This window comes from Tribolium castaneum, chromosome 1, assembly GCF_031307605.1.
Source record: "Tribolium castaneum strain GA2 chromosome 1, icTriCast1.1, whole genome shotgun sequence".
In the NCBI taxonomy this organism is placed as follows: domain Eukaryota; kingdom Metazoa; phylum Arthropoda; class Insecta; order Coleoptera; family Tenebrionidae; genus Tribolium; species Tribolium castaneum.
Genome location: NC_087394.1, coordinates 23,763,950 through 23,790,896, shown reverse-complemented (window position 1 = coordinate 23,790,896; position 26,947 = coordinate 23,763,950). Strand labels below are relative to the sequence as shown.

The 26,947-nt window shown below is 33.2% G+C and overlaps 4 protein-coding genes across 5 annotated transcripts; all 4 read left to right on the top strand.

Annotated features, from left to right (window-relative positions):
* Window positions 1–65: 65 nt before the first annotated feature.
* LOC655108 (uncharacterized protein) lies at window positions 66–659 on the top strand. Its single transcript, XM_008192879.3, has one exon. It carries the CDS (start codon window positions 66–68, stop codon window positions 657–659), a length of 594 nt encoding a protein of 197 aa, XP_008191101.1.
* Window positions 660–1,761: 1,102 nt separating this feature from the next.
* On the top strand, window positions 1,762–7,669 carry LOC655185 (uncharacterized protein). Its single transcript, XM_961703.5, has 6 exons — window positions 1,762–1,944; window positions 1,991–2,511; window positions 5,429–5,714; window positions 5,954–6,190; window positions 6,237–6,411; window positions 6,460–7,669. Exons 1-6 carry the CDS (start codon window positions 1,858–1,860, stop codon window positions 7,599–7,601), a joined length of 2,448 nt encoding a protein of 815 aa, XP_966796.1. The 5' UTR covers window positions 1,762–1,857; the 3' UTR covers window positions 7,602–7,669.
* Window positions 7,670–9,400: 1,731 nt separating this feature from the next.
* LOC655263 (serine/threonine-protein kinase SBK1) lies at window positions 9,401–19,643 on the top strand. 2 transcript variants are annotated; one of them, XM_008192881.3, is made up of 5 exons: window positions 9,401–9,741; window positions 13,379–13,457; window positions 13,766–14,027; window positions 14,184–14,466; window positions 18,497–19,643. In XM_008192881.3, exons 2-5 carry the CDS (start codon window positions 13,389–13,391, stop codon window positions 19,515–19,517), a joined length of 1,635 nt encoding a protein of 544 aa, XP_008191103.1. In that variant the 5' UTR covers window positions 9,401–9,741; window positions 13,379–13,388; the 3' UTR covers window positions 19,518–19,643. The 2 variants fall into 2 exon arrangements, with proteins under 2 accessions (XP_008191103.1, XP_966885.1); XM_961792.4 differs by having other exon boundaries at window positions 9,408–9,727.
* A 32-nt stretch (window positions 19,644–19,675) lies between these two features.
* Window positions 19,676–23,308, top strand: RIOK2 (RIO kinase 2). The gene is made up of 5 exons (XM_961885.4): window positions 19,676–19,833; window positions 19,883–20,024; window positions 20,072–20,450; window positions 22,482–22,673; window positions 22,726–23,308. Exons 1-5 carry the CDS (start codon window positions 19,768–19,770, stop codon window positions 23,249–23,251), a joined length of 1,305 nt encoding a protein of 434 aa, XP_966978.1. The 5' UTR covers window positions 19,676–19,767; the 3' UTR covers window positions 23,252–23,308.
* The last annotated feature ends 3,639 nt before the right edge of the window (window positions 23,309–26,947 follow it).

The following is a 26,947-nucleotide window of genomic DNA, read 5'->3' as shown; positions in this document are numbered from 1 at the left end:
AACAACAGTCAGAATTTTATAACCTCAAAAATTCACGTTTGAATTTGTGATTGTTTGCAATAACCATGGGCAAAGTGCGCCGACAGAGGAAAAAGTTTCACTTGGAGGCCTCGCCGCAAGCCCCCAAGCCCCAAGAGACACCCATCGCAGGCCCGGTCTCAGAATTGGTTATCAAGCCCCAGGAAAATATTTTCGAGGGGCTTCGCATCGATTTTGATTCACTAAACAAGAACCTTGATGATGTGAGAAGTGTGAAATCGTTTAAATCTGTAAAGTCCGAATCTGGGAAAAGTCTTTCCAAGAAAGAGAAGTTAAAGTTGCGCCGAGAAATGCTTATGAAAAAGTTTGAAGTAATGAACCAGGAAAAATTACGCGACAAGAGGAAGAAAACGCCGGTGGTTGGTGATATGAATCCGCTTCATGATGCCTTACCTTCGTTGGAAAGTTTGTTGAAAAGTAGGAGCAGTATTCCATTTAAACAAAATGCGCAACCAAAGAAGAAAAAAGGGATTGAGAAGAACAAAAAAATTAAGAAGAATCAGTTGCAAGGAATCAAGATGTTCCAGCATATTATGAAGAATAAACAGTTTGTGAAAAATCCCAAACGAGTGATAGACCAACATGTTAAGACTTTGTTAGAACAGGAAAAAAAGAGTTAATATATTTTTTTGTAATATTCTTGTTGCAATAATTCTATCTACTCTAATAAACAAGTAATTTATAAATATATTTAATACTTATTAATAATATTTAATTTAAAATTTAAATTGGACAAACTAAAAAAATTAAAGAATATGATAAAAACCACCAATAGTATGTTTGTAGCGAGTATATCTTAGAATGTAAAACTAATCTAACACCCTTAGCTAATCATGTTAAAGAAACAAAAGACAAATTTGAAATTTAGATTAATGTTTTTTCATTTGTTCATTCTACACAAAGATAAAAACTCGTTGCATTTATCACTACTTAATTTTTTTTGAACCAAGATCTTTTCAGTGTGGATGTGTTGTTGTCATTACGTTATTGTAAGGTTTAAAGAACATTTTAATCGCAATAAAAATTTAATTCGGGATTAATTTGACATTTGTCAATGCATTTTAAATGACAACTTAATTCAAATTAGTTTAATTCTGAAAACTTAATTTCGTTTTCTGTAAACCGACCCTTAATTTAATTAAAAATTCATCAGATTAATTCCAACTTTTGTTAGTTTTAATGTTTACTTCCAAGAACTTGAACAACTAAAAAAGTTAGCAATTAATTTTGGTTACTTTAGTATGTGTGTTTTTTAGCCTGACGATGTTTATTGTATAAACGAAACGTTGCAACGCGTCTTTTATTTATTAAAAATTATTTTAAGAAAGTTGGTCTTCTCATCGTTAAATTTTATTACAATTATATTCTATCATGATTAAATTGCATTTCTCATTAATTTAATTTACTTTTTTCTCAGAAAATCCTAAATTTGCAATTTTTTTTTAATTCTGACCCTCGAGTAGTAGAAGGCGCGTCGCGACGCCATTAATTTTGTCAAAGAGGGATGAAAGATACAACTTTGCCTGGTTGGACAGAGACAGATGCGAGCCAGGAGTCACCAAACAATGCAAAGAACAAAACGCACAAAAAAATTGTAATTTGAAATGATTTACACTTGACTAGTGCAGTGCTGAGGGCCCAGAGTGTGAGTGGTTAGGTGCCACCAAAAAATATAATAAATAATTCAGTAAGCAAAATGTAAATTTGGTACTTCTGATCAGCAAAATGTCAAACGTGGCCAAACGTCACTTTGACACATGTAACATGTAAGATGTAAACAAAACTCGTTAATCCTTCGAAATTCCTCAATTTCTCACAATGGATAACGCAAGTGGCCACACGATGAACCTCGCCAACAGCATCATCGGCGTGAGCATCCTCGCAATGCCCTATTGCTTTAAACAGGTGCCCCCATACCCCAGCCCCCCCAAATCTCACACTTTTGTTGCAGTGCGGTATCCTCTTATCAGTGCTCATCCTTCTAACCAGCAGCATCATATCCCGTCTCGCGTGCCACTTTTTGCTCAAATCGGCCATAAAAGCCCGCCGTAAAACCTTCGAGTTCCTCGCATTTCACGTTTTCGGAACTTTGGGCAAATTCTCGATTGAAATCGGGATGATAGGCTTTCAGTTAGGCGCCTGTGTGGCGTTTTTCGTCGTTATGGGGGATCTGGGCCCGGCCATAGTCTCCGAAATGACGGGGGCTGTCGTCGGGAGCGCCCTCCGAAACAGTATTTTGATCGCTCTTGCCGTGTTTTGTGTGCTCCCGCTGGGGCTGCTGCGCAACGTTGATAGCTTAAACGGGGTCTCGAAGGCCACGGTGGGGTTTTATTGCTGCTTGGTGCTCAAAATTGTAGTCGAGGCTTTGCCCCACATTTTCACCGGCGATTGGGTCAGCGAGGTGGTGATCTGGCGCCCGGCGGGCATCCTCCAGTGCTTGCCCATCTTTTCCATGGCGCTCTCATGCCAAACGTAAGTTTCAATTGCATTCGAATTTTAAAATTGGCAACGTTGCCATAAATATCAAATAATTAGACGTGACGTCAGATCCACATATTTTTATTGGCTGTGGTTAGTTACTTAACGCTTTAAATATTACGTCAGGTTTATTTTTTGTCTTATTCAACAAGAAGGCAAAAACAATTACACAAAATAATGAAAAACATTACACTGTTTGAAAAAGTCAAAAATAAGTTTTTTTTCTGGTTTTTCGAATATTTGAGCAAAATTTTGCGAGAAAGGACTTCTTCACTTATGGGAAAACTTATGAGTTGAATTTAAATTATTCGCATTGTTGGAGATATTATCTTTTGTCAGCTTAAATCTCTATATCTATAAAAGTGTCTGTTATGGATTTCAAAATTCGTAAAAGCCTTACTCTTTCTGTACTGAACCCCAATCCAGTAATTATAAGTATCTTCAAGATATACAAGCTCTTTATACTCACCGAAAAGCCGCCCCAATGCTTTTCTTATGGGACAAATCTTTACTTGCCATTTTCTGCATTACTAATTAAGCTCCTTAAATTCTCGTAAGAAGTGTGCCTAGTCCTTTAATTTAAATATGTTTTAACATTTGAAAAAGGCGAAAAGAATTTTTAATGAAAGTTTAAAAAGAAAGTTTTTCATGTAAAATGAACTACTTACAATAACGTTGTTTTCGACGTTTATTGGAAAATGTTCACCTTATTATTAAAAAGATCTTAGTCCAACTTACTTTAGTTACTAAAACTTACTTACAAAAACAAAAAATAGAATAAAATAAAATAAAAATCATAAAGGATTTGAAGCCCTTTTCACTAGTTAATTATTTATTTGTTTTTTGCGGCAATCGAGTCAAAATTGTGCAAATAATCCGAATTCAACAACTTGGTCAAAATGATTACTTGTCTACCAAAATTTGAAAAAATAGCAACATTACAGTAACCGAAAATTGATATCAAAAGTATGCCCATGTGACGTAAAATTGTCGACGATTCCAAATGTGTCTTCATTTTTGTTCTGCGTTACATAGTTTTGGAGATAGTATATAGTAATGTACCAATAATAAATAAAAAAATAAAAATATATGAATCGATTCAAAGTGACATGTATTGCTTTTCACTAGGGTTCCTCTTTTTACTAATTATTTATCTATTTCTGTGCAAAATTGTGTGACAATCGAGTCAAAGTTATCCAAATAATCCGCATAAAAGAACTTGGTCAAAATTTTTACTTGCCTACCAACCAATAAAAATCCATCACGATCACAATATCCGAAAATTTGTTTCAAAGGTAGGCCTTACTGACGTAAAATTGACTGGGAATTCCAAATCTGTCTTCTCTTTTGTTCGGCAACTCACAGTTTTCGAGATATTAAATAAAAATATGTCTCTAAAAATCCTATATCTTATTTTAGGCGCTCGTAATTGCCCCCGATATTCGGCTGAAACAATTTTACTGAGAGTGATGATGACGAAATAAAGTGCAAGCACCGAAGGCTTTTCACTTTTAAAAAGAATGCGATGTTAATGACGTTACTGTTTTTTTATTAGGCAATTGAAACCCTTATAAGACCCGTTTACGCAACATTTATAATTGCAATCAAATCAAATCAAAGTTTCTGACAATCCAAATAATTAATTTTTAATTTGGCTTCTGTAAATCGACTCTTACTAATGGGCGACACAAATAACTACTTTGCGGCGTTGGAAATCCATCGAAAATGTTTATATTAATTAGAATTTATATTAATTACTTAAAAAGTTGGGACGTCAAATAAGTCATTGTCTAATTTACGTAATACAGTTTTTATCATTTTGAGTAAAAAGTGAATTAATTAATTACTTTTATTAATTTACGCGATTAAAATATCGTTGATGTTACAAAGGATAACAGCACGAAATCATGTTTCCAAGCCGATGAAACCTTCGAAGGAATATTTGTTGATGTTTAGGACCCAAAAGATTTATTGCTGCGGATTGAGTTCAGTCCTTTGCTCGCCGGTCGGGTTTATAGGGGTGTCATTCTTTATAAACGTGACTGTACCTACAACTTAAATTTTAAAATTTCAAATCAGTCCCTTGCTCTCCGACCGGGTTTATAGGGGTGTCACTCTTTATGAACGTGACTGTACCTACAACTTAAATTTTAAAATGGCATGAGAAGCATTGATTTTATAAAAAAGCTTAACATATACATTTTCCAGAAGACGTTTTTTAAATTAACTGTGGACCGTGTAACAAAACTTCTTGTTGGATTTCCTTGGCGTGGAAACTAAAATAAACAAAGTTTAAAAAAAAACCGACACACCAAACCTTTATTTAAAAACACTACGCGTTTCAACCACAAAGTGGTCATCCTCAGGTGAGAATATAAACTAAACTTTGTGGTTGAAACGCGTAGTGTTTTTAAATAAAGGTTTGGTGTGTCGGTTTTTTTTTTAAACTTTGTTTATTTTTGTGTAACAAAAGTCTACAAAAATTCTAAAAAAAAAATCTTTTTTAATGTACCAACTAATATTTTTCCTCCAGTGTTACTACTTATTAGTCTGGCAAACTGTTTTTCATTCTAATTTAATAATATCAGTATGATGTTATAAAAACCACGAAAAAAACATCACAAATAAAGGTTTGGTGTATCGGGTTTTTAGTTTTTTTAGTTAGAAAACCATTTATGTGTTCAAATGTTGCCTAAAATTACTAAAATCATTAAAAAACGAAATAGAAACTAATTTACATGGAAAAGTAATGTTCTTTCTTCCAGCATTAAAGAAATAAGAGAAAAATTTAGAGAGGCATTGAAGTTAGCATTTGTTTAGCTTCAAGTTGCTAACCTGCTCAATAACTACGTGACCCCAATAATAACTCATAATTTGCAACGTTGCCAATTTTTTCAATTTTTTTTTTCAGGCAGTTGTTTGAGATTTATCAAGCTATACCGAACGCTTCTTTGGAGAAAATGAACAGTTTGATAAAAATTGCAGTGAATATCTGCACATGGGTTTACATTTTTGTTGGTGCGTTTGGTTATATTGCGTTTTTTCAAAAACCGTTCACTGGAAATGTTTTACTGAGCTTCAAACCGTCCATCACTAGTGACGTTATCAAAATGGGTTTTGTCTTGTCACTAGCTTTTAGTTTTCCTTTGGTCATATTCCCCTGCAGGGCCAGTCTCTACTCTCTTCTGTACAAAGGGGTAATTCGATTTTTACCGAACGAAGTTTTCCTCCTCTCGACTGTTTCCGGTAGATTTTACGTTTGAAATTATTTAAAATTAATTATTGTTAAGTACATTTTTTTATTTTTGAAGTTTTTGAATTGTTAAAATGATATGCACAATGTGGTGCCCTCTACTATTTTTTAAACAAATGACTGAAGGAAAACTTCGAAAGTGCTTAAGCAAGCTGTGGCAGTGTCAATAAAACATTTTTGTAGCCCTACACAAGTCTACATGAAGGGGCCCCGACTAACTATATCCCAGAAGTGAAGTTTAAAATGTTAACAGTAATAATAGTTACAGTCTCGTTAGTAATCGGAATAATAATTCCAAACATAGAATTAGTATTGGGTCTAGTAGGCTCAACCATAGGTGTCATGATTTGTGTGATATTCCCCGTCACTTGTTTTATCTGTATTTCCCCGAAAAACACAAACGAACGGATTTTAGCCCAGGTTTGTGTCAACTAAACTCACTTAATTTTGTTTTAATTTAAATCAGATTATGCTTTTTGTGGGCGTAATCGTCATGGTTCTAGGAACATATGCAAATTTGTACGCTTTTGAGGAGGCTAAACTCAACATTGTGACTGAAAAAAATCCTCCTCAGCCTGAAATAATCAAACCTCAAGTCATACAACCTGAAAAACCTGTGGTCATCGATATACCAACTACCAGTACGTAGTTGCTTCATTTCTAGGTTTGTGTTCTTATTTTTTATTTAGTTAAGGTAATCGCAAGTGAAGAAAAGAAGAAGAAACCTCCTGATGAAGTTGTGGCACCGCTTGAAGAAGAGAAGAAAGTTGAAGTGCGCCATGAACCACCACAACCTGAAGCACCGCCTGAAGAAAGAGTGAAAGTTGAAGAAGTGCGTCATGAGCCGCCTCAACCTGAAGAACCGCCAGAAACGCCAAAACCGGTGGAAGAAAAGAAGATCGAAGATAAGGGGGATAAGCAGGGACCGGTGGTCGAGCCGGTGCAGCCGCCTGAAGAGCCAAAAAAGAATGAAGAAGTTGACATTGAAGCAATCAAGAAGGAAGAAACAGAACTGAAGGAAGAAGAAGATAAGAAAGCGAAAGATAGTAACCAGATTTTGATTGATACGATTCAGAAGCAGAATGAGGTTCAGAAAGAAATGGTGGAGCAGCAGAAGAAATTGATTGAAGTGATCCAAAAGCACCAAGAGATTGTCCAGAATAAGGATATAGATAAAGTGAATGAAGAAAAAGTGAAAGCTGTGAAACAGATTGAGAGTATTGCGAGGAAAGCAATCGAAAGTATCAGTGGGCAAGATGCCAAGCTTGTTCTTCCGAAGAAAGAAGTAAAAGAAGAAGAAAAAGTACCGGAACGTGTTAAAGAAACTCCAAAAGTAGAAGAAACGAAGCAAAAGACTGAAGATAAATTGGCTGATAAAGTCGAGGAGAAGAAACAAGTAGTTGAAGAAATCAATCTAGTGAAGAACGAGACTAGCAGTATAAAAATGGTGCCTCTTCCGATAGCCCTCGCGAAAGCAAATAATGTCACATTGGAAAATAAAGTTTCCGAACAGAAGGAAACTCCGGCCAAACTCAATAAAGAATCAGAAATAAAAAATATGAGACGGGATATTTTATCGGACAATGACGAAAACAAAGCAAGGGTTAAAAGAGAAGTAGCTGAAGAGAAAATCGATAAATTGAATAAAGCAATGAAAGAAGTTTGCAATGAAATGAATAAGTTGACAAGTACTGAAAAACCTCTTATCAAAATGTTATGCAAACTTTCCGAACCTGAATTGGTCCAAGCGGATGTGGGGCTTGACCAGAATGGGAAATTCCAAGATGTGAAGCCCCAAAAACGTGACTTGAAACAATTTAGTGAAAAATGAGCTGTGATGTTGTGGCCTGACTGAGTATCAGTATTGTATATTTATGTAAATATATGAGTATTAATTTAGATGTTGAGAATTATTTCTACCTACTGAACACAAGATTATTTAAAATTATTTAAAATATTGAGCTATTTCGAACGTTAAATTGACGTGGAAAATAATTCATCCATATTTTTTCACATGGTACCTATAGAACTATTGAGTTCCCTGTTAATAAAAAATGCGTCTATACCCTACACTAAACCTTCAATCGATTTAGGGTTTTCTCCGTTTTTCACAAGATTTACAATTTTGTAGTACCAGCACCAGAACTTTAAATATCAGCCATTCCACGATCACAGACGGGATATATAATTTTCTCAACTTTTATTTTAAATATAACATATCTTCCTAAAAAAGATAGTGATAGTTAAAGTGATGATATTAGTTTGAACATCTGCCATGCACCAATGTTTGTTGCATGACTAACATTTTAAATACCGCCGCCAACTTTTAAAAATCGTTATAAATAATTGATTACGGACGGGACACGAAAGCGCTTAGGAAAAATTGTGTCTTAAATAAGTAAAAAATCTATGATTACTTTCAAAAGAACAAAATATGTTAGAAATATAATATGTTAGATCTATTTACACATTATAGCACAGATTCTAACAAAAAGATTGTGAATAATTTTTTCATGAAAACATAGAAAATAGTGAAAATCCGGACAGGACACATAAACAATAACCAAAAAGAGAGCTTTTTTGGAAAAATTTGTGCAAAGACAAATTTGTTCCAGCACCAGAACTTTGAATATCAGCCATTCTATGATCACGGACGGGACATATAATTCTCTCAACTTTTTTTCAATATAACTTATCTTCTTAAAAGAGATGGTGATAGTTAAAATGATGATATTAATTTAAATATCTACCATACACCAATGTGTTGCATGATTAACATTTTCATAACGCCGCCAACTTTTGAGAATCGTTATAAATAATTGATTACGGACGGGACACGAAAGCGCTTAGTAAAAATTGGGTCCTAAATAAGTGAAATGTCTGTTATTACTTTCAAAAGAACAAAATATGTTAGCAGTGCTAGATCTATTTACATCTAATAGCACAGATAGTAATAATAAGTTTTTTTTATTGCCGTAAGATATTAAAATATCGACTTGTCAGTAAGATAAAAATATAATGATAACACACACACTCACACTATAAAATAAATATCTATAATATAATATAAATAATAAAATGATTGTGAATGTTTTTTTCATGGAAAACAGTGTGATTACGGACAGGACACACAAACAATTATGAAAAGAGAACTTCATTTTTGTAAAATTGAATTTGAAGTACCTACCTTTAGCAATTAATATTTTGGTACAAGATTTGGAAAAATAGATTTTGGATTGTATTTTAGTTACAGACTGAATATATGTCACTTAGATACATAGCTTTCAATTTGAATAGAATTCTTTAGAATTATTAATCTTTTTACTGAACGTAAAAGCTAAAAAAAGCAAGGATTTGATTTTTTTCATTAAATAATAATATTCTTGAACGATATTTCCGATTTTTTATAAGATCACAAGTTATGCGAAAGTTGACAATCGAAAGCCGAATTTTTGTTTTCTTAACGCCGATTACAGCGAAGTTTTGAACGGCGATTACGGCGAAACCCTAACGTAATCGGCGTTTTTGTTGCCTAAAAATAAATATCCCTAGTTCGTTTAGATCTTGGTGGGTTTTCTACTCCAGAGTTTGTCGGCTTGTTATTTAAAACAGTCTTATATTCCAAATTTCACCATTTTTGACCCTTGTTTTTTAACACTGAGCTTAACATCCATAAATTTCACATTGTCACGTTGTAAATAAACAAATGTGAGCCGATGGGCCCCGTCCGGCATGACGTCCATAAATACTCATCTTGTCCTACATTTGAATGCCAGCGATTATGCTGAGAGAAGCGTCGAAGTGGCTGAGCCCAGGCTGCCGGCGTCGCGACGCTGTCAGTATCGTAAAGCCTCAGCAGCGTGCGCGTGTCTATAACCGGAATTTACGCACAGAAATAGCGTTTTGTTTGTGGGGTGGTTCACACAAGTCGTGATTATAATGTGACCGTTGATTGAGGTAATAAATTAAGGGTATGTTACCCAATTTTGGCAAAAAAACGCATTTACACCTTGCCAACCAATTAATTTTTTACCTTCAGTTTAGTGTTGGGTTTCCTGAGGGTAAATAAATACAAGGGAGATTTATAGTGACTTTAATTAATTAATTCAAGTGTGCAATAATAAATTGATCGGTGCTTTGTATGGTGCATTGTTTACAAGTTTGGGTGTCGCAACGTGTGGTAAAGCCTGCTATAAACGGGGTTTTTTGGATGAATTCTTCGAATAACGCGTCTTAAAAACAGTGAATTGAACACGATGGGTTTTCAAGTGTGGGTTGGATTTGAGTTTCCGCCAAAACTGTTCAATCATTATTTAACTTTCGAACTGATCTTTGTAATATTCGGGGACTCAAGGTTCCCTCTTGAAATTTTATGGAAAAGATAAAGGAAAATTTATACGCCTATTACACTTATTTATATGTGTAGACTGTAGATGCCTCTTAGAAACATACAAGGTGTGTTAAAATGATTTTCATCTAGTCGTCTATAACTTTTTTCATTTAAAATCCAAAAAATATGTTCGTTAGTTAAAGCATTTTACTTAGACGAATTTAAGCTAAAACTCTTTTGAATAATGCATACATTCTTATGTTAAAAAGAACGCTTTAACTTCGCTAACACCCTGTAGATGCCTCTTAGAAACATACAAGGTGTGTTAAAATGATTTTCATCTAGTCGTCTATAACTTTTTTCATGTAAAATCAGAAATGCCGCTTCATAGAACTAATATTGACATATTGCCATTTTCCCATTTATGAAGTCTCCAATTTGGAAATTAGCTACAATAATAAAAGTGTAACATTTTAGTTGCTTTTTAATGAAACTTAAATGTAATTAAGTGGTAATTTGTGAATTTTACTACTGATAGTTTGATATTAATTTATTGATAGCGGGTTTATTTGAGTAGAGCGCCACAATGTTTTTATATGTAAAAAACACCCCAAAATGTGTACCCTAGATTTCATAAAGATTTCCTCTGATTTAATCATGATTTCCTCTGATGTGCTTTGATTTCGTCTGATTTCTCCAAAATTTTTGATATTTTTTTAAAATGATTTCTCATGATTTTCTTCAAGATTTTAAATTTAAATATTAGCTGTTTTAAATCTATAAAAACGCCAACGTCGCACTTTACCGAACTATTTTTTAAATAAGGTTGATAAAAATGTAAAATAGTTATTAGTGAATAGATCTCTCAATAAAACTATAAATTACATTAGCTATCAATTTTTTGAAGTGTGTAAATAATTTATAACAACTCTATGCTAATAGATGAAGACGAGAATCATTTTAACACACTTTGTACTAGAGAACTTGAAATTATACATTGCTCAACAATTGATAAGCACATTTCAATACTGTGACATCGCGGAATTCTTGATAGTTCATTATTACCTAATAGGTATATCGTAACAAAAATTTTCTTTTGAAAAAAATTATCTAGTTTCAAAAGTGTAACGATGTCATCAATATTGCCCAGTTAGCTTCTTAAAAAAACGCGGAATATTATAAGAGAGCTTCTCTTTTGTGGATATTAGGTTGAATCGTAAAAATTCTTGTTATTTTGCTATAAATTGGTATAAGATTAGTGTTAAAACGGAAGAGTAGTGATCTAATGTAATTATTAGGTTTTACCAGCAACCATTAATTAAAATGGAATAATGAAATGGAATTAGATGAAACTACTTTAAAAAAAATGCAGTAAAGTTTCTCTTCCTGAAAAATCTCTGCATTAAATTAATTTAGTTACCCAATTGATTGAAATGAACTGATGATAAACTACAAATGTTGTTTTTTGAGTAAAAATAAAAAACTTTCCGCATTAATAAAAGAGCAATAATTGTAATTGAAAACTTATTCTTGTATAATTACAACTAATCAGTGGTTCTTTGACTTTAAGTTAAGTACTTCTTCTTCTAATAAATTTTCTTCGGGCGTTAAATATTCTACACATATAACTCGATATATGTACAATGTATTATATCAAATAATTTTTACTGAAATTAGGATCTTTTTCTAAAGACAGATTTTAAAAAAATGTTTTCAGAAAATGATTTCTTTGTATCTTTTTATAATGAGAAATGAATTATTTTCTAGAAACCTATACAGGCTGTTCGCGAAGTTAAGGCACTACTTTTAGCAGGTGGTAGCATGCATTGTTTTGGCCTAAAACACCTTAGTAAAATATTGTTGATAATGAGGATATAATAACTTCTTTTTTTATAAATTTCTGTAGCCAGTCCTATTAAAATTTGCTAATTGAAAAGAAATCGAAGGGTCATTGGTGTTAATCAAAAGTAACTGTCACAAATAGCATTTAATCATTTAATTTATTAAAAAAAAGTAAAATTATTGAAAATCTGGTATACATATTTAGTAATGAGGTAACAACCGTGCAGTTTGTTTCTCAGTGTCCATTGTGATGCAAATGGCGTGTTCTTGGCATTAACTTTTATGTGAGTTGTCATGGTATCAGGTTAGTTATTTGCACCACAATGGGCACTAAGAAACCACATAGCTAATAAATTATTTTGAAGGGCTAATCATAAACAGGTCTGGACTCAAAATTTAAAAAAACTCCAAAAAATATGTTCGTTAATAAAAGCATTTTACTTAGACGAATTTAAGCTAAAACTCTTTTGAATAATGCATACATTCTTATGTTAAAAAGAACGCTTTAACTTCGCTAACACCCTGTATGTTTTTTTTGGTTTTTATAAAGTAACAAGCCTTGGTCTAGCCAAGATACTACGATGTCATTCAGTTCAACATGCTTTTTAATTAAATTTGTCTTACTTTTTTGTTAACTCTGCCATAATATCTTGTGAAAACAAAGTAGGCATACGAATATTTATTGATATAATTTTTTTTATTTAAATGATATAAATAACAAAGAACCAACATAGTGGTCTGTGGTAACAAATGCTTACATATAAAGAAAAAATAAGTAAAAAATTATTTCTATTAAAGTTACCGATAAGTAACGAATTTTAAATAAATGATATAAGTGATATAAATGAAATAATAACAATAAAAATGAGTTATTTTTTAAACGGATACATCTACAAATTTTGATTTTTTGGTGAATTTTTTTTTTTTTAAATTTAAAATACTGCTACAAAGTAACTCTAAACTTAAAAATAATTATTCGTTAATATATCATTGTGCTAGGGAATGAGTATTTAGTGTGAAGTAGTAAGAACATTAAAAATGAATGAAAATTAAAGAAGTTAACAAAATAAGTTTGTAATCTGAAGCTACAAACTTATTTTGTATTTTCAAAATAAAACTTTAGGACTCATATTTTTACGAGTATTTTTATTATTATCAATTTAATCATCTTTATTTGGGGACATACTTCGAGGAAACGCAACACGACATCACAAACCTGAAATATAAATTGGCAAAATAAAAGTGTTTTCTATTAAAAATTAATCACTTTTCCTCATTCTTACAGAGAGTATAAGTTTGTGCATGTGAACATGCCAATTCGGAAATTTTCCACACAGTATTTTAACAAAACGTGTCGCCTTGTCCAACAAATAAAAACCCAAATTTCCGGAATTCGTAACCCTGCCCCCGCGTTAACTTTTCAAATCACATTCCAGGTGGTAAACTATGGGAAGTTTGATGAAAAAATCCCTGGGTGGAAGCATACATCGAATCCGCGAGTTTGAACTTGAAAAAGTAAGTGAAAAAGTCTTGAGTGTTTATTTTTAGTCGTCCATCACTATTCTTTTTCAATTTGGACCGAGTTCAATGCCTGTATTTCCATCGATTACGAGAAACTAAACGAAAATGTACGTCTAGACGTAGAAATGGCACTTTTCCAAACTATCCGCCAATTTCACCAAAAATTAAAAAGTTGATAAAAACTGTGCAACTGCCAGCGCATTGTCATGCCAGCAGCTTGTTTCGAAAATAGCCGAAATGTTTGGCTCATTTTCACGGTTACGGCTCCAATTTCCCAAATTCGAATCGTAACATAATTTCAGGTAAATTTAGCCGAAGAATTCGACATTTTGCAAATCGTGGGCGAAGGATGGTTCGGCAAGATCCTCCTGGTGGAGCACAAGGCCACCGACACCGAGATGGTGCTCAAGGCCCTCCCCAAGCCCTACACCTCCATCAAGGACTTCTACAGGGAGTTCCACTACGGCCTGCACCTGGGGGCGCACAAGAACATCATCACGACCTACGACGTGGCCTTCGAAACGGCCGGATTCTACGTCTTCTCGCAGGAATACGCCCCTCTGGGTAAGCCAGCGTGCTTTAGCTCTTTTGTTCCGCTGTGATGAAGAAGGGCTAAAATTAGAGCGGCTGATCTCATAACGGGTAACAACCTTAAAACGTTAAATATAAGCAGAGACCCGATTTATGGCGCGAAGTGAATGAGTTTAATTCAAATTTCAGGCGATTTGACTTCCAACGTCTCCGACACCGGCATCGGGGAGCTGCACACGAAGCGCGTGGCGAAACAACTCTCCGCCGCTTTGGAGCACCTCCACACGCGTGACCTGGTGCACCGCGACGTGAAGTTGGACAATATCCTAGTGTTTAAGTCGGACTTTTCGCGTATCAAACTGTGTGATTTCGGAGAGACGCGACGTGCTGGTTCGGTGGTGATGCGACGGAACGAGTGGCTGCCCTATGCGCCCCCGGAGGTGCTCCAAGTCGCCACAGACGGGAGCTACATGTTAGTATTCGTACCACTGAGGGTAAACCCCAAAACGAATTTCCCCCGATTTCCTGAGTTTTTCCTCTATTTTTTCAAAATATTTTTCCGTGGATTAAAATTAAATGACTTTTTCTTTTTTTTTGGATTATAGCTGCGTTCTAAAATATTGCGGAATACCGGTGAGTCAAGTTTTACACTCAGGCACTTTATACATCTTTATAATGTATCTACAATTCTAAAAAAAATCGTATATGATTTTATTGTATAGAAAAACGTTTTGACAAAATTTAAAAATGTCGTATGGTGTGATTTTTCACTTTCGCTTAGTTTACTACAGTCTAATGTCAACGATTTTTTGTCTAAAGGTGTATTTTGAGGTAGTGCATCAAAGTGCCTAATTAAATTTTCGAAAAAATATGTCGTTGATTTTTAATTTGCGTTTTGATATTGAGACAGCTTTTTTTCCATGAATTTAGAATTGTAAATCACTTCCACAAAAGGTCTCTATCAGTATGGTGGTTTTCAAAAATGTATTGCATTTGTCGTAAAATTTGCACGCGATCATTGTTGGGTTTGAAGGTTGAGGCAGCTGGTAAGAATTTTTCAGGCCCGGATTCCCATTTATTTTATCTGTTTACTCTAAATGGAATGTTAATCTTTAAATCTTACGGCAAGGGTTCATGCGAATTGTAAACGAAGAATTCGTTTGTGCTTAGACCAAAATAGTCATCAATTTAAACATCTGAAGTAATTTTTTAATAAAAACATTTTTAACACGTTAGTGTGCTTATTCCGAGCCTGGCTTTAAAGCCGCCCGATGGGACCGTGCCGCTGGTTATAAAATTTCTGCGGTCATTACTGTATTGGGGTAGGTAGTGAGTCTTTCTGTAACGGAGATTTATTACTACTTAATCTTGTCCCTCATAAAATAGACTGAAATTCCCGATGAATAATATCAAAATGGCTTTTAATCCAATTCTAACGATTTTTTTCAAGTCAAATTTTTCCAGAATAATTTTATTTCGCATTTTTGATCTATTGATGTAAAAAACAGCCAATGTGATTTTTTGGTCAAATGGTTTTTTCTTTTTTATTGAACAAATAAAATAATAGAAAAAAAGTTTTTTCCCTTAGCGAGATTGGATATCAGTGCAGTGGAAAATATTTAATTCATATTTTTTTTCTCTCTTCTAAGAGGTGTAAAGTGCCTGAGTGTAAAACTTGACGAACCCGATATATGCAGGGTGTTACAATATTAAAAAACACTAATGTTATGTTTTTTCAAATGGAACACTTTTTGGACGTAGTTTTTAATACTGATGAGTTTGATTGGTTGATTCTGGATTTTGAAATAATTTGTTTTTTTTTAACATAAACACGTGTTATTTAAAATAATATTACACAAAAACAGAGGATCGTAGAAAAATAAGACTTTTACCACTTTAAAGGGAAAAGTCCAAACTTATTTTTTTCCAATTGTTTCGCATATTACAATTATAAACATAGAAAAATTAATAAGTTTGAATAACTTGAAATACTTAAATGGAACACCGTATTTTTTGTTTTTACTTATTATTTAATTATTATTAAATTGTCTATCTAAAATTATGAAGTTTCAAATGCCTAAAGTTAATAATTAAATAGATATTTGGGTTTACAATACAATTTCAGCAACAATACAGATTATTCATGAGTATTACGTCGCTCTAGAGGCAAAGCGGCTCATTTGCTACTAGGGGTTTTCTGTTTTGATAACCGCTATAAGATCCTAACATTTGACAACATCTCTGAATATGTATATTTGGATTGTAAATAGAAAATACAGTTTTCAATTTTTTTTCTGAACCGAGCAAATCCATCACAAGAGCAAATAAGTTTGTTTGAGGTAAGTTCTCCGGATATGTTACGAAATTAATTATTTAGGAAGATTAGGCGTTATTGTCATTTATATTTATTAACAAATAAAACAATTACTTATCATGTAGAAATTTTAGTTAAGCTAGGTTAAGACAAATTAAAAAAAATATTACATAATAATTTTATTTGATTATAAAAAACGTCTAAACAAGAACACATCGTAGTGTCTATTGGCTAGGCCAACATATAGACACACGTTAGATCTACGCTGGTCTATATTTTTCTTTATATTTTTTTTTTACGAGATGAGATTAATTATCACCAATAATAATTATCAGTGGCGCTGCCATGACAACCGACGTATTTTTTATTGTTTTTGATATTATTTGATATTATATTACTTTATTTTTGGTAATAATAATAAAAAAAGACTTAAAGGAGAATAAATACACACAACACAAAAATACTGAAAAGCTCTTTATTTTGTTGTTCTTCTTTATATATTATAAATAACAATTGTTTTTCATATTTTTTTAACATAATTAGAATAGAAACACTTGACTACAAAAAGTAAAAAAACTTTTTTAAAATAACGCATGAAATATTTAAAACAAGTCTAATTTTTTATGTAAAATTCTCAACTACAAAATCTGAGCTACAGAACAAAATAAAACTAGTTTGGGCTTTTGTATGCCTAGAGACGATTTTTTATTATAATTATTGTACTGAGCAATATTTAACATCATTTTTATAAGAATATCCTTAATGCTGACGAATTTTTTTTCAAAAATTTATAACTGTGCTTATATTATTAAATGTTTGTGCCATGTCAACTTAAAGTAACATGTATTAATGTTGCAGCCTGATGAAGATTTAATAAAAAATCGAAACGTATCGAAAAATATAAATTTTAATTACTCGCTGCCCTAAATAACCACTATTTTTTCCGGTCATAGTTTTCAAGGGCAGAAATGTCATCTCAAAATTTATAATATTAAGTGTAAAAATCATATTGGCTGTTATTAATTTAATCCGCATTAAATGCATGATTAACTGATCACATGACCAAATAGAAGCACTTTGATTGGTTTATTGGCGTTGTTAACTTTTAACAACGCAATTAACTTTAATTGAGCTTTCTATAAACCTTCCCTTAGTTCCCTTAGTTGGTTAAATAAATTTCTTCAATTATATAACGCTATACAACGAAAATTCTGCCTGATTTCGACACCGACATTTGTTTATAACAAAAACAGACTATATTTAATAGCAAACTTTCATTTATCTTGTCATTTGTGTTTCATAATAATAACTTCTAATTGTTAGTTAACAATTAGTTTTCCTTTTCCTTTGGTTTTGGATTAATTTTTTTTAAGTGTGTTTTTCCTTTTGGTGGTGCCCTTTTGTGGATTATCGTTTTACTGTGCCCCGGACAATTTTATGAGTATTCTGTTTTGTGTTTGTAATATTTGGAGCACTCTCGACAATTTAAATTACTGATAAAATCATATCTTTGTTGTGCTTCATTTTTCAAAAAAATCCTCAAATAGGTTAATTGTTATTTTTATAAATAGCTAAATACTAATCACATTTTGGCACTACTTTAAAGTGTATGACATCATTGGTTTTTCAGAAATGTCTTCATTTTTAATTTTTTGTAATCACAACCAACATCTTTTTTTTGATGTTTTAGATAGCTCACCACTCTATCTTTCTGGTAAATATAAAAAATAAAAACAATAAAACAAAATTTTAATAATAAAATAAAAAAAGTTAAATTGTCAGTGTTATTTTTACACATGAGGTTTTTTATTTTTATTCTTGTCTTATTTTATAAGGTGTGATGTTTTTATACATTTTTTTATAATTGCCTAAATAGAGTTACAACATATCTTAACAAAATATCTAAAACAAATTAATATAACAAATTATTTATCTGTAACATTCCTCCTTTGTCGCCTTGTTCTTAATACGATTCGTCCGCTAAAACTCTATTTTGCGGACTTGTTACGTAAATAACTATTTCTGTATTTATATCTGAAAAATTATAAAATTTACTGTCGAAAATACTAAGAAAAAATGTTGATTGGCAATAGATATCGCCTGGTTTCTTCTAATTTTCCTGATTTGTCCAAAATTTCTTTAATTACTTAAATTACTCCATTTTTCTAAATTTACATTTTTCTCACAGGACCAACACTAGTCACGACGTTTGGCAGTTTGGAATTGTGATATTTGTGTGTTTGACCGGGTGTCTTCCATGGCAGAAAGCCGCCCCTGACGACCCCCGGTACTCCAGGTATATTTCCTGGCAAAGCAGCACTATTCCACTGAAAAGACAGCCAAAATTGTTTAAACTGGTGTCGTCCAAAGCCCAAAAACTCTTCAAAAAATATTTAGAACCAAAACCCGAGAAAAGACCAGCGGGGCTTGCCGAAGTCCATCGATATTTGGAAGACCGCTGGATGTCCAAAGGCGGGATGGAGAAAACGAGCGAGTTGCCGGATGAAGAGGAGGGGCTTTGCCCCTCAATGTACAGCTTCCACAGCAGTCCGGAGGAAAAAAATAAACTACTCTTCACCCTAACCCAGTACGGACTTGAGACAACCGTTGACCGAACGGCCAAAAAGGACCGAATCCGCCAGTGGATCCAGTCGAGTGTCATTGAGGAGGAAAACGAAGAAGAAATCGAAGCACTGTCCGATGAAGAAATCGGCCCTGAGGGGGAGCGAAACGAGTCGCGCGGACCTGTCTCAGCCCCCAAAACCAACGGCCTCGAAACGGACAAAACCAGCCGAAGGAGAGCCTCAACGCTCAGTCTTCGCAAAGTTCCGGACTTTTATATCCCCCCGATTGACCCACGAATCCCCCTTGAAGAGCAAAAGGAGAAAAACGTGTCTCGCAGTCAAATCATCAAGACGAAAGACAAGCCGAAGGACGAGTTTTCAATAAGCAAAGCGTTGCCATTCCAGAACTTACAAGTGGTGAACTCACTGTCATCACTTGATTCCAGTGATAGTAGCACAGTGAAGCACCACAAAATTAACGTGCAGTTGCCCCAATCGGAGAAATACGTTTATGGGGCCACCCCTAACGGGGTGAGCAACGGGGTGCGCAGGTCGCCCCCTGTTAACGTACGAGGGGCTGAAAAGATGTACAGGGCGTACTCGGCCACGGAAGTCCGAGGGAATGGACATTACTCAAGGAAATAAATGCTCAAAACGTGACTGATTGTTATTTATATTTGTACATATTAACGTGTTATTACCACATTTGTATCATGGAGTGATTAATAACTAGTCCTAGGCCAATTTAGAGTAAAAAATGTTTTATTTAAATTTGTTCTTTAAATTTTGCCCCCAAAACCTCTTGGTGATTTTTGATTTGGAACTAGAAACAATCTCAAACCTTGCAAATGTGTTGATGCAATTGCGTGAAAAATAGTTAATTTAAGTGTTAGAAATGGGGAAATTGAACGTAACAATAATGCGTTACCTCACCGGTGAGGATTTCCGGGTTCTAACAGCGGTAATTTGGCGTTTTATCTTGAATTTATTTTCCTAACCTCACTTTTCAGATTGAGATGGGCATGAAAAACCACGAATTGGTTCCGGGCCCCATGGCTGCGTCCATTGCGAATTTGCAGCACGGCGGTGTTCACAAATTGCTGCGTGATTTGTGCAAGCACGGATTATTGAGTTACGAGCGGGGGCGCAAATGTGGGTTAATGTTTTTGCAGACTTCAGGTTTTATTTTATTATTTCAGACGATGGTTACCGCTTGACCAACATGGGGTATGACTATCTGGCCCTCCATTCGTTAACAAAACGCGACGTTATTGGTTCTTTTGGAAATCAGATTGGGGTGGGGAAGGAGAGTAATATTTATATTGTTGCAAATCCTGAAGGAGAGGAAGTTTGTTTGAAGTTGCATAGATTGGGACGAGTGTGTTTCCGGAATGTTACGAATAAACGAGATTATCACAAGCACAGAAAATCGGCGTCTTGGTTGTACTTATCAAGAATTTCAGCCACTAAAGAATTTGCTTACATGAAGGCGCTGTATGATAGGAAGTTTCCAGTCCCTAAACCCATTGATTTTAATAGACATTGTGTCATCATGGAGTTGGTCAAAGGGCGGCCCTTGTGAGTTTTTACTTATTTTAATTACTGGTCAAAGTTGCTTTGGAATTTGAAATTAAGTTGGCAACAGTGCCAAATTCAAACGTTACACTTATCCCTAAAGTGTAGTAACAAAATTCCTCAAACTGTGTAAATAAAGAAGAAAACGTCCAACTGGGTAAAAAGTTATTGTGACAACATTGTAAAAAGAGTATCAATTAAGACGATTTCTAGGGAATACATAATAATTATAAAATAAAATTGTTAAAAGTAAAAACAACAAATAAAAATAATACGTAAACAATATAACATAAATTAACTTCTTTTTGATGAGTAAATTCGTTTTATTTTTTTTTTATAACAATTGTCAAAGTGAATATTCTCTCAAACACCTTAAAACCTTTAGTTTCGGAACACTTGTATCGAAAAAAATCAAGTTTTTATTGTTAAATATCAGAAAACTTACAACGGGGTTAAGGAAATTTTATTTCAAAAGACAAAGAATTCATAATGATAATGATACGGTTGCCAGCCTAGTAATCATCAAATAACTAGTGGGTGAAAGAGGCTCATACCAATATAACATATATAACATATAACTCATACCAATATAACAACACTTTAACAATTGATTTAAAAATAAATTTAAAGAATAAATAAATTAAAAATAAAATAAATGTAAAGAATAAACAGACTAGGTGTACTTACACTTTTACTGTCTCCCTTTTATCACATTTTATGATGAAAACAATGATACTAAAATAATCGTTGTTGGAAAAAAAACTTTTCTTGTTTTTAAAGTGAGCATCTGTGTCAACAAATTTTCGGGAAAAAACAATTACAAGCAAGTAAGCCTCTGTAAGATAAAAGATTAAAAATTCAAGTTTGAATAACGTTTTCGTTCATTATTAAGAGGTAGAGGATATTATCTTCCCTTTTTTTTTATAATTAAAAATCCAAGAATGGCAGTTTATTTTTAGCTGGGTATCCAGAGTCGTTGCCTAATGTTAACTTGAAATAAATCTACGGTTTTGATATTTTTACTGAAAACTAAAAGAATTTCTAAATTATGTAAAATTTTTTTCTTGTTAAAAAATTCCTAGAGCTGGGAAAGATGCTCTAATGTGGCATCTCTGGCTGGGATGTGTGTCAACTGACACAATTTTATCTCACTAATTCAGTATTACCAACTTAATTTCAAAATCAGGGGGCACTTTAATCAGACATTTATTTAACCAATATACATGTACTAAAGTTATTTTCTCACGTAGATGGGTGCTGAAAGTATTTTTAAATACTCTAAAGTATTTTTATTACAGGAGTGTCCCAAAATTAGCGAATTCTGAGTTCAGAGCATCTCAAAACTAATATATCTCAAAAACTAATAGTAGGAGAGAAATCAGCGTTTGCTTTTTTAATTTATCCACCTTTCCTGATAATTAAAATTTATTAATTAAAAATATTAATAATGATAGCCCCAAAGTTACCTCTATTTCCATTTTTATTTAATTATTTTTGGGGCTAGAAACATTTTTTATGAATTTTTTGCACTAAATGCTTGTTCTAAAATGATTCCTAAATTAATCTTTTGCCACGAACTTATAATTAATAATAAGTATACAAGTATTTAATAACAAACTGGAAATTTGTGTGACTATTATTTCTGGGGTATATTAAAAGTATACTTCTAGCAGACCCACCTTGTATAAGTGTAAAAAATAACTTTAGTGCTGAAGTGTTACCTTACGTTTTTTCTGAACCCGTATTTTTTAAAATTTTTGATGTATCCAAGGACTGTCTTTACGGACGATTTTAACAATGACAATAGAAAAACAAATTTTACCGACTATTTTGGGTTGTTTTACGGACGATTGCGGCAAGCATTTTTACAAATTTATGACTTACAATTTTGAAAACTTTATGTCTCCAAAAGTACTACTTTTTTCTGACTATTTTCGGTGACTTGACGTAGTATTGCGGTTACTTTATGGAGGATTGACCCCGACAAAGTTCTTACGAACTACTTTGCGTTACTTTAGGGCAAAAAAATTTTAGGTGTCACGTAATGGAATTAAATGACGTGGAGGCGCTTTACGATGAATTAATGAATCTTATTGTTAAGTTTGCCGATAGTGGAGTGATTCATGGTGATTTCAATGAGTTTAACATAATGATAAAAGACGATGAGAAACCTGTAATAATTGATTTCCCTCAAATGATGTCAACAGCTCATGAAAACGCTGAAATGTTCGTATTTTCCTACTTTCCCCTGTACACCAATCGGTAAATGAAATTGTAGGTATTTTAATAGGGACGTTAACTGTATTAAAACTTTCTTTAAAAAACGATTTGGTTATGAGAGCGAATTATACCCAAAATTCAGCGATATCGAAAGAACGGATGCTCTAGACGCTGAGGTTTTGTGTTCAGGGTTTACGAAAGACATGGCTAAAGATATTAACCGAGAATTGGGTATCGATGAAGAAACTGGGAGCGAAGACGAAGAGGAATCACAAGATACTGAAGAAAAATGCACAGTCGATTCAATTTTTGATCAGTTGAAACTCCAAGATCGCGAAACCCAATCAGATAGTGAATCAATTGATTCGTTTGATAGATTTGAAAGTGGAAGTGTGAGGTCTTGCGCGACCACGATCCACCCAGATGAAATCAGAAGTCGCGTCAAAAAACAAATCGTAAGTAGGGAAAAGAAGACTCAAAGGAAGAAATGTGTAGCTAAGGGCGAAGCTAGCGCCACTACAAGGGTCCGAAGGGAGAATAACGATACCATTAAACAGAGCAAAGGACTGTGGGGATGGGAATGAAATTCAAGAGTTATAATTTAATTTTAATTTAATAAAAGTTTGTCTATTAGAAAACAAGTGTTTCATTTCATATACATTTCCCGATTTTTGTGCTTTGATGCGTCTATATTTTTTTATTTTTTTAAATTTGTATTTCTTAACATTTTTAGTCTCCTCATCGGTCATCGTAAGTTTAATAAAAGTTCGTTTATTACAAGTGTTTTATTTTATTTCATACATTTTATGTTGGCAGTACCTTAGAAATTTAGGGGATTTAATAGTAACGAAAAATGCTAACTTAATCTCTCATTAGTTGGTAAAAATCTATGCGGACATTTAAATTTAATAATTTCTTCATAAGGATCATTTCAACCTTTTGCGGCTTCATTATCGATTTTATAATGCAGAAAAAAGAGTTGCTGCGTTGTAGAAAGCTGTTTGCGGGCTTTCCTGACATTGGCAATGTGTAAATGTGGTACCAACTTATTTTCATAACGACAAAGAAGACAATGAACCTTCACTGACTTATTTTTTCGGTTGAAAGGTTTCTTGCGGATCGATGTTAAAACATTGACATTCATTGAATTCAATATTTTACTTAATATTACATGAGTTATTTTCTATTTTTTATTTGGTAAACTCTAACAAATTTAGGGAATTTAGTAACGTCTGGACCAACTTAATTTCATTCTCTAAATTTGTAGATTTTTTCCTGAGATTTTTTGAAATTTGCAAGTTAGTTTTTTTTTAATTTGTGTTCCTTAATATTTCTAGTCTCCCCACCTGTTTTCGACATTAAAAATTTTGTTGTCACCATTTATTTAGATTCAACAATTTACTTTCGGTTCACTTTCATAAAAACCGTTGTGTTGCAAATAGCGTACTTTTGGCATTAACTTTTATGAGTTGTTATGATAACAAGTTAGTCATTTGCACCACAATGGTTTTTATGAAAGTGAACCGAAAATAATTGTTGTAGTTGTGTATTGCAAGTGTTTTTCAAACTTTTGGCAATGTTGGCAATTTCTAATAAATTTTAGGGATTTAGCTACGAGTGGTGATGCCAACTTAATTTTTTTTAAATTCCGAAATTTCTTTTTCGAAATAATTTCAATCTGAATATCTGAATATCTGAATAGTTTTTGCGTTCAATATTATCGATAACATAAATCAGAAATAGATGTTGGTTTGTTGTCGAAAGCCATTTGCGTTCATTTCTGACAATGGCAATATGTAAAAATATAGGGAAATTAGTAAGTGGTGCCAATTTAGCTTCATAACGACTTATAAATAGTTTGAAAGTTTTCTGCCGATTGATGTTAAAAAAATGTTGACCTTTATTTTATTCAAAATCTGTTTAATTAAACATTGTTTACTACATGAGTTTTATTTCATACATTTTATGTTGGCTTATTAAATTTAGGAACGAGTGGTTAACTTAATTTATTAACTTAATTTCTTCTTATTAGTGATATTACTTTAAAATAAAATATTAAAGCGGTCCCATACTATCGACAATACAAACTAGAAATGGAAATTGGTTCGTTATTACAAGCCATTTGCGGTTATTTCTAACGTTGGCCATATGTAAGAAATATAGGGAAAATTGTAGTGGTAACAACCTAATTTCTTCTATTCGTTTAGGAGCTATAGTACTTAATGTACTTAAAAGCGCGTAATTTCTTGCGTAAACCGGCCGATCACGTACATTAAGTACTGTATCTCCTAAAGAAATAGAGATCCCATTTTGCGAACTATAGTGTAAAATCTAGATATTATAAGCTATTTTCTGAAATAAAAATATATTTAAAAACAATGGTCCAAGTTACTAAAATTCGGATTTAAAACTTCACTTTCGGTTTTCTACACGAAAAAAATTTCAAATTCCAAATCTGATTTCAGAATAAAAACGAACAGAATTTTCTATATAAAGCACTATTTTAAATATTTTGGTATACACTAGTTTTTTAAATAAAAGCTTCCAAAAACTCTGTGTCTCATATTTCGTCAAATATTTAGAAGTCAATATCTTCACAAATAAGTGTCATACAAAAAAATCATTATGTATTTACAATCATGCTTTCTAGGAGAACAATTATCCCGAATATCCCGAATTTTGAGATGTCAAATTTTTATTGTTCGCTTCACGTGAAATGCCCCTTCCTGCAAGTTATCCAAATTTTAAGGTGATACCTATTCTGAATAGGTTTTTGCTCTACACTAATGTCTACGCAACTGTTTTTGTAGCTCGATGTTTAGAAAATTTTCTACTTATATTTCTTCATAGAGATTTTTTTTAAAAATAATTTGTACTTTAATATTTCCGGATAGTTTTTTGCGGCCTCAGGCAATTTTTATGTTGGCAATATGTAGGGAATTTGGTAACAAGTGGTGCCAACTTAATTTCATCACAGTGGCCAAATCATTATTCATCCCTTTGGTTGAAAGTTTTTCCCGATATTAAAACTTGCGAAATATGCCCGCGTCTTATTTAAAAAGTTTGAATCGTCTGACATCATAGAAGTGTCCATGTCGGTTCGAGATTAATCGAAGTTCTTGGCAAGTTTTATTGGATTAGAGCGAAGAAAAGTTTGTAAAATGTGGTTTTATTGTAAAGTTATTAAAAACACGTAACAAGAGCGTAATTTATTCATGCAAAGTTGTGTTAGCCGTTGAAACAGTTGGGTGACGAATGCATTTAATAATTCATCTTGTTGGAACGTCGAGGCTTGTTTGCGTTGGTTTCACAGCTCGTGTTAATCAAGACTATTAAAGATTAAGACGTATCAGTCGAGTCGGGTCGGAAAACTAGCGTCCCACCCCCACTAAAATAAGTTTTCTGTATTACCGGCGGTAACATAAACCAGAAGAACGGAAATTGGCTCGTCGTCGTAAGTAATGCGGTCGAAAGCTATTTGCATTTTAAAGCACTAGTTTCGCTGTGGCTGATTTAGACGTCTCGAGCGCTTCTTTTGATCATTAGGGGCTTCCCCGGGTTCGTTAGGCCGAACAAAGCCTTCCGATTTGCCGAAAATCTCCCGAGTGTGTGACCAGAGGGTCCACAAATTGAATAAACTCGACTGATTTGTGTATTCAGGTCGCGTTTTGTTTCACGAGAGGGCATATAAATATTTTAGCGAGCGGTTCCCCCAAGGTGCAGACGGGAGGAGTTTTTTGCAACGTTTAGCTTACAAAATCACTCAACAAGAGAAAGGCTCGAGGCGAACCGATCAGAAACAGATTTGGATTCGCTCAACTTACGACAGCCGCCCTCAACTAATCACTAATTAATGCAATGAGAAAAGTTGGATAACTTTGGAGTTACTTCCTTCTTTGTTCCCGCTTTGCACTAATTGGTAAACAAAGTCGCCCAACTTATTCATAACTTCAATAATCACTAGTTTACACGATTTAAATCCCTTAGTTGAAAGTTAGAATTTCCTATAGTTCAAATAACTAATTACACAGGCCGACATATCATCCCTTGTCAGAAACAAATTAGTTACAACAGCATAACATCCATGCGCAACCCTGTGTTAATAAAGCCTTGACATTTTTATTTGGATTATCACTGGACCGTATTAGTAATTTAAGTTTGAATATTTTTCTTAAGTAATTTTTGGAGAAACGCAAGTATCACCGGAATGGACTTCATCTAATAATTTGAAATTAGTTTGTGATTAATTAATAAGTAGATGTTTAGGAATGCAGACAATA

What these genes read in the sequence shown, in the direction of transcription:
- LOC655263 (XM_008192881.3), top strand. Translation starts at nt 13,389, where the DNA reads ATGGGAAGTTTGATGAAAAAATCCCTGGGTGGAAGCATACATCGAATC. An exon ending in GCAGGAATACGCCCCTCTGG is followed by an intron (nt 14,028 to 14,183) that starts GTAAGCCAGCGT and finishes TTCAAATTTCAG; the next exon opens with GCGATTTGACTTCCAACGTC. An exon ending in GCCACAGACGGGAGCTACAT is followed by an intron (nt 14,467 to 18,496) that starts GTTAGTATTCGT and finishes TTTTTCTCACAG; the next exon opens with GACCAACACTAGTCACGACG.
- LOC655108 (XM_008192879.3), top strand. Translation starts at nt 66, where the DNA reads ATGGGCAAAGTGCGCCGACAGAGGAAAAAGTTTCACTTGGAGGCCTCG.
- LOC655185 (XM_961703.5), top strand. Translation starts at nt 1,858, where the DNA reads ATGGATAACGCAAGTGGCCACACGATGAACCTCGCCAACAGCATCATC. An exon ending in ATGGCGCTCTCATGCCAAAC is followed by an intron (nt 2,512 to 5,428) that starts GTAAGTTTCAAT and finishes TTTTTTTTTCAG; the next exon opens with GCAGTTGTTTGAGATTTATC. An exon ending in ACGAACGGATTTTAGCCCAG is followed by an intron (nt 6,191 to 6,236) that starts GTTTGTGTCAAC and finishes AATTTAAATCAG; the next exon opens with ATTATGCTTTTTGTGGGCGT.
- RIOK2 (XM_961885.4), top strand. Translation starts at nt 19,768, where the DNA reads ATGGGGAAATTGAACGTAACAATAATGCGTTACCTCACCGGTGAGGAT. An exon ending in ATTTCCGGGTTCTAACAGCG is followed by an intron (nt 19,834 to 19,882) that starts GTAATTTGGCGT and finishes CTCACTTTTCAG; the next exon opens with ATTGAGATGGGCATGAAAAA. An exon ending in TTGGTCAAAGGGCGGCCCTT is followed by an intron (nt 20,451 to 22,481) that starts GTGAGTTTTTAC and finishes AAAAAATTTTAG; the next exon opens with GTGTCACGTAATGGAATTAA.